The sequence below is a fragment of the Cyprinodon variegatus genome, unplaced genomic scaffold (genome assembly GCF_000732505.1).
Source record: "Cyprinodon variegatus isolate N-32 unplaced genomic scaffold, C_variegatus-1.0 Scaffold171, whole genome shotgun sequence".
In the NCBI taxonomy this organism is placed as follows: domain Eukaryota; kingdom Metazoa; phylum Chordata; class Actinopteri; order Cyprinodontiformes; family Cyprinodontidae; genus Cyprinodon; species Cyprinodon variegatus.
In genome coordinates, this window is record NW_015150624.1 from 1,179,912 (window position 1) to 1,186,842 (window position 6,931).

General features: G+C 40.6%; 1 protein-coding gene across 1 annotated transcript in view; it reads left to right on the plus strand.

Moving 5' to 3' along the window:
• Positions 1–6,931, plus strand: part of lrrk1 (leucine-rich repeat kinase 1) — a 90,252-nt gene that overhangs the window by 76,378 nt on the left and 6,943 nt on the right. Inside the window, exons 27-32 of the mRNA XM_015378367.1 lie at positions 506–522; positions 1,061–1,212; positions 4,232–4,349; positions 4,432–4,548; positions 5,602–5,799; positions 5,897–6,111. Of these exons, the coding sequence (XP_015233853.1) occupies positions 506–522; positions 1,061–1,212; positions 4,232–4,349; positions 4,432–4,548; positions 5,602–5,799; positions 5,897–6,111 (817 nt within the window). The remainder of the gene's footprint in view (positions 1–505; positions 523–1,060; positions 1,213–4,231; positions 4,350–4,431; positions 4,549–5,601; positions 5,800–5,896; positions 6,112–6,931) is intronic.

Genomic DNA, 6,931 nt, shown 5'->3' on the forward strand with positions numbered 1-6,931 from the left:
TTATTTATTTATTTATTTATTTATTTATTTATTTATTTATCATTATTTTTTTTTTTCAAGCCATGCCAGTAGGGTATGGGGGCATGGGATCAGAGATTGCATGAAGGCTTGAAGACTGAATTTGACTTTTGAAAATTCAATACCAAAAACGGCCAGAAGATGGCAGAAGTGCATCTATATCTACCACTTGCATGAACCACATTTCTCTTGACATCCTGTTGTGCTGCTAAGCGTCGTGTTTGGCGAGGAAAGCACACACCCTTATTTAAATCGCATTAACGGTCAGTTATTCACGCTGGTACATCATCTGTTGCCGTAGCTCCTGGCAAACGTGCAGTGTGCGCGGCCGCATAAACAGCTGCCTGATGACCAGGGTCTAATTCATGTTCACCTAACTTCCTGCTCCAGCTGCTAAATGGCTCGCCATCTCGCCCTGTCTCCTCCTGCCATGCCCAGCGCCATTTATTTTTGAGACCTTTACCTATGGTTGTGAAATCTTCCACAGAGTTCATGAACTGCATTGTACCCACTCCATGTGATTCCGTTTTCTCTATCGTCCGTCTCTCCAAACACAAAGCTTCATTTATTTATTTTTTATTGTTTTTACACGTCTCTCTGTTGAACGTGTAGAGCTTCAGCACTGAACCACTATCTATCTGGCGACTTCAGCAAGAAACGAGAAGAGGTGGTACATGCTTTCCTAAGACCCGCCCCCTTCTTCTTCTGATTGGCTAATACTGTTAGTTTCAGAGCTCTCCTTTACTACCATTGGCTGACAAAAGCAAGAGCGATTTTGATTGTCTTTTTTAAATTTATTTGCCTTCAATTTATTTTCGAGTGATTTTTTATTTTTTTTTTAACCCACGGGCAATCGCTACGAGCCGGAAATGCAGCCTGGGCCCGGAATTCTTTAATCGCTTCTAACGAGACATGAATGAGTTGAAGAAATAGACTAATTTGTCATTTATAATGCTTTCCAACCCTTTTCTGTAGACAGGATACGTTGGAAAGCAGAGACTCTTGAAATATGTAACATACATGTATGTGTTTGTGTGTTTAGAGGCCGATGGCATCCAGGTGTGTGAGACAGATGGAGGAGCCCAGTTTCCCCTGCCTGAGGTACCTGCTGTCATGTGACAGCCAGTCTCAGCTCTTCCTGTCGCAGCTGCAGGGATACAGCGCCGTGTTCTGGAATGGAGACAATGAGGAGAGGTTGGTTTCTACTCCTCACTGCTCTGGTGATCCATTGTAAAGGTCATCCAAGGGGTTTAAAATGAAATCATACATAATTAGTTAAATAATGAATGGTTTTACCTTGTTTAGGAAGAATGCTGTCTTTATAACCTGGGAATAGCACCATGAAACAAATAAGTTTTATTTAATCCTGATAATCCTAGTGAGGCTTTTTGCTCGTCTGCAGATGGCATCTAGGAATCAACCGATGCATTTTTTTTAAAGCCAGTGTCAATTATTTAGACATTAGTGCAACAGATTCCTGATACGTTGTAGGTTTGTTTTTTAACTGATTATTTAAACCAACGTTGCTTTTTCGTTTAAAAACAAAATACTTCATCTACAAATCAGCGCTGCCAATTCAGCGCTTATTTAATAAAATTCAATTCAGGTTATTTCTATAGCGCCAATTCACAACAAATGTCATCTCAAGGCACTTTACAGTTCACCAGATCATCCAGTCAAAAAGATTCAAAGTTTTCTATCTAAGGAAAACCAACTGATTGCATCGACTCATTGACTCGAAGGCAATCCCTCACACTAAGCATGCTTGTAGTGACAGTGGAGAGGAAAAACTCCCTTTTAACAGGAAGGAACCTCCTGTGGAAAAATACTCAGTGTGAGTGGCCATCTGCCGAGGCCGACTGGGGTTCAAGGAGACATTTAGCGACTTTTGGGACCTCCCTAGACTCTTTATTTGAAAGAAGCACCTAGCACCGAATCTCACGACTGTTTTCTGTGTTTATGGAGACTCTGGCAACAACAAAAAAAGGCACTGAACTCTGTACTCCTGAGCGAGTGGATCAATAGACCTGCCTCTATCTGTTTCCCCCTCTATCTGCTTGCCCTGCAGCAGAGAAAGAGAACACCTTTAATTACAGATTGTAAGTGAAATACTTATGCAAAGCTGCTGCTGATTCCACCTTAAACTGTAAAGTGGGATTATGAAAGTATTTATTAAGTTGACACAGTTGTCTCACATAAAAAACAGAATTAAAAATGCTGCCTTTTCAATATGCTTTTAGTTAGGAATATTTCATAGGATGTACACCTTGGTGTTTCACACCTTTAGGCTTTTGCTTGGCGTAGGAGGGTCCGAGGGTATCCTCCCCTGGAAAATGTTAAAATTTAGACTCTCTGAAACGCTTTTTCCTGCTACATTAACTTTTTGTCTTTGTAATAACACTACTTTTGTCCTGATTATGGGAAGATAAGAGGTGGAGGCTTCATAATTAGGACATGACACTTTAGGTACAATATTATGTTTCATAGGTTCATTCACACAATACAATACAATACAATACAATACCGCGATTTGAGCAGCAAAACAGCGTCTGCTGCTTCGTGTTTTATGCTTGTCTAAATTACGTCCGACGTGCCTCAAGAGCATCTTTGACGCTCCTGAAGCGCGTCCAGTAAAGTGGGTCCAGATGCGTCTGATGCTTCTGTGTTTAATGGCAGAGAGCGGCTTTGTTATATTTGCTGGTAAAAAAGTAGTTTTTTAAAATGAGAAAATCCACCTCAAAACATCCCAAAAACAGGATGTACAATTTGTCATTTTTCTTGTAAATGCGGGGGTTGTAGGAGAGCTGCCAGCCTCGCCTCCATAAACTTCCTCTCTTACCCCCATTTGTTCCTTTTCTGATGGAGACAATGGAGAGCAAACATCTGCTGAAATTGCTCTGATTGTCTTTCCGTTTAATCGGTCTGTCAATCAAAGCTGAGACCACGCCCACTCCTCATTTCCCTGCTCTGCCTCCAAATGGGGCATTTTTCCATTCAACAAAGAAGTAAGACTCCAGTTTGTTAGCTGCTCTTTCAAACATAAATGCGTGTCAATGGCCTGTTTGTTACAGAAACTACAGTGTGGTGAATGTGGAGAAGGCCCAGGTGGAGGTCAAGAGGATGTGTTGTCCTGNGAACTCTGTCCTCCTGAGCGAGTGGATCAATAGACCTGCCTTTATCTGTTTCCCCCTCTCTCTGCTTGCCCTGCAGCAGAGAAAGAGAACACCTTTAATTACAGATTGTAAGTGAAATACTTATGCAAAGCTGCTGCTGATTCCACCTTAAACTGTAAAGTGGGATTATGAAAGTATTTATTAAGTTGACACAGTTGTCTCACATAAAAAACAGAATTAAAAATGCTGCCTTTTCAATATGCTTTTAGTTAGGAATATTTCATAGGATGTACACCTTGGTGTTTCACACCTTTAGGCTTTTGCTTGGCGTAGGAGGGTCCGAGGGTATCCTCCCCTGGAAAATGTTAAAATTTAGACTCTCTGAAACGCTTTTTCCTGCTACATTAACTTTTTGTCTTTGTAATAACACTACTTTTGTCCTGATTATGGGAAGATAAGAGGTGGAGGCTTCATAATTAGGACATGACACTTTAGGTACAATATTATGTTTCATAGGTTCATTCACACAATACAATACAATACAATACAATACCGCGATTTGAGCAGCAAAACAGCGTCTGCTGCTTCGTGTTTTATGCTTGTCTAAATTACGTCCGACGTGCCTCAAGAGCATCTTTGACGCTCCTGAAGCGCGTCCAGTAAAGTGGGTCCAGATGCGTCTGATGCTTCTGTGTTTAATGGCAGAGAGCGGCTTTGTTATATTTGCTGGTAAAAAAGTAGTTTTTTAAAATGAGAAAATCCACCTCAAAACATCCCAAAAACAGGATGTACAATTTGTCATTTTTCTTGTAAATGCGGGGGTTGTAGGAGAGCTGCCAGCCTCGCCTCCATAAACTTCCTCTCTTACCCCCATTTGTTCCTTTTCTGATGGAGACAATGGAGAGCAAACATCTGCTGAAATTGCTCTGATTGTCTTTCCGTTTAATCGGTCTGTCAATCAAAGCTGAGACCACGCCCACTCCTCATTTCCCTGCTCTGCCTCCAAATGGGGCATTTTTCCATTCAACAAAGAAGTAAGACTCCAGTTTGTTAGCTGCTCTTTCAAACATAAATGCGTGTCAATGGCCTGTTTGTTACAGAAACTACAGTGTGGTGAATGTGGAGAAGGCCCAGGTGGAGGTCAAGAGGATGTGTTGTCCTGGCAACAGGATCAGCTGCCAGATGAAGATGCGTAACTCTCTGTGGATGGCTACTGAGGTATTAAACTATAATATGGTTTCTGAGAAGGATGGATGTTGGATGTGCAGGATTCTGATTCTCTGTGGGATTATTTCCAAAGGAACAGGAGGTGTTCATCTACAGCCTGAAGGACATGTGTCCTCTAAGTCAGCCTCAGAAACGGCTGTCCTGTCCAGCTGTCGTCACAAGTTTGTTCCACGTTCCCGCCGGAGAACAGGTCAGCTCACATGACGACGAGGGGAAACAAACATTGGGTTGTTAACTGATGTGTACACGGTATCCTTTTTGTTACGTTAGCTTTCCTGTGGCTTGTGGAGTTAAAAAATTATGAGAAATATTTGTTCTTAGCCTTACAGGCTCCAAACGAAGGTCATTAGAGATAAGAATGAGTTAGGAGATCCATCTCACCAGTGAAAGATATATTAACCTAACAGCTAATGGCCTTGATGAACTCAGATTGTTCTTCCTCCAAATGTGTGAGAAAGTTCTTTATGCAGGGGGTGGGTTGGTTCCCCTGGGGAGAGTGTGTGTGTTGGAATTTTGTAAGGTATAAATGTTTATACTGAGGTTGCCTCTCAGTCTGAGGACTTAAAATAGATTTTAATCTTTTTTCTCACAAGAGATGCCTCTGCCTCAGCTTCCTAACTCCACAGGCTAAACTAGCTAATGTTCATGCTAGCTTTAGCAAACAGCTTTCACGTTGACAAAAACCAGAGAGGCCAGGAGGTAAAGGCTGTTTTTGATCTCTTTTTTTGTTGCAATGTATACTGTTGATGTTTTTCCTCTCCTGGTTGTAATTGGAGGTGTTGTTTTTGTCAGTGCTGTGGCTCTGCTGCCCCCTCTGACGGGGAGGCTTATACGCATATGGGTGTTTTTAGAAAAAACTGCATATATAACTAGAATTAATTTAGTTAAATTCAGTTTATTACCATGAAGCAAATGAACAACACAAGTCATCTCATCACTGTTCCCAACAACCTCAATAAATTGTTGCATTCATGCTGATTTTTGCACAGTTTCTATCATAGTTAAATAACATGCTGTTTATTGGTTATTTATTCTACAGGTATTTATATTGTTAAAACACTTTGCAGAATAGTATTTTATTTGTTTTTTTGTTGTTTTTTTTGCTGCTGTAAACACCAGTATTTTCAATTGTGGGACAATAAAGGGATTTCTATTCTATTTCATGCACTAACTTTGAAACTAACTTATTTTATTGTAGCCTATAGGGATAAAAAAGGAAATACTGTTTTTCTTCTCCAACCAGAACTTGGCCAAAGTGTTTGCAGGGATGTCTGACGGTCTGGTCGCCGTCTACACCTTGGTGGACGACCTCCCTCTCGATGGAGAAACGTACCTGTGTTCTCACACCTTAAACAAGACTGTATTTGGTCTGAAGGACTCTGATCCGAGGCAGAGACCCTACCCTGTCAGGAGCATGGCTCTGGTCAGCAGCGGCTCGCAGGTGAACATGAAGCTGCATTTATCCGCATCGAACCGCAGCGCTCTTCCTTTCAGTCAGGTTCAAAGTGATAAAAGTGATTTTTTTTTGTCATCTTCAGTTGTGGTTCTCCAACGGCCCCGGCCTGCTGGTTATCGACACGACGAGTCTTCAGGCGGTCCGAAGGCTAGAACCATACAGGACACCGTCCTCCGTCATCAGCATGACGACCAGCTTCAGTCTGTGGGGAGAGGAAGCAGTGTGGACCCTGGACGACACCAGCAACACGCTGCTGCTCTACTACGCCGCCTCCTACGAACTGTGTGCATCGTACTGGTAGGTTCTCATGATCACAGGAACACCACTGCCATATGGACTATCTAGGGAACAAAGTAGGACACAAGCAGTCGACTACATTTTCTGTTTGTCTGAACTCATGGAAGCAGACAATAAGGCGATTTTGAAATCCTAAATATTTAGAAACCCTCGTTAATATTTCAATATAACTTAATGCTTTGTCAGGGTTTCCGCAGGTCATTAAAAATCATTAAGTCATTAAATAATTATTTTTTTAATTAAGGCCTGATTTTTCATTAAAATTGATTAAATGTGATGATTTTGTCATTTAAAATGCTTTATTTAGAAAAAAGTTTATAAAAACAATTTATTAAACAATATATATATTTGCAAATATATCGTAATATACTTGCGCGGAACCACTTCCGGTTGATCGTAAAGCCGTAAGTTCGGAAAAGAAGCTCGCTGCGGAGAAAAGGCTATAGAATGGGGAAAATGCTAATTTCAACAAAAGTGGCTGGAAATTGAGGAATTGCAGCCTGCCGACGGAAAAGATGAAGGAATTTGCCGTGTATATATGAGAGTCATGGGTATTTGTTGATGGCATAAAAATTATTTCTAAGAGCATTAAAGGAGCATTAAACATCATTAAATTAGAGTTAATCATTCCTGTATAAACCCTGTTAATACAAAAGACTATTTTAATAAATTATTATTCACATTATTATCGACAACTAGATGACATGTTGGCCTAATATGTCATAATTTTCCTATTAACTCCAAAAATTGTTGTTCATGATACTGAAAAACTCATATTTACAAAATTACAAAAAATTTAAATGAAACCTTCTTATATATA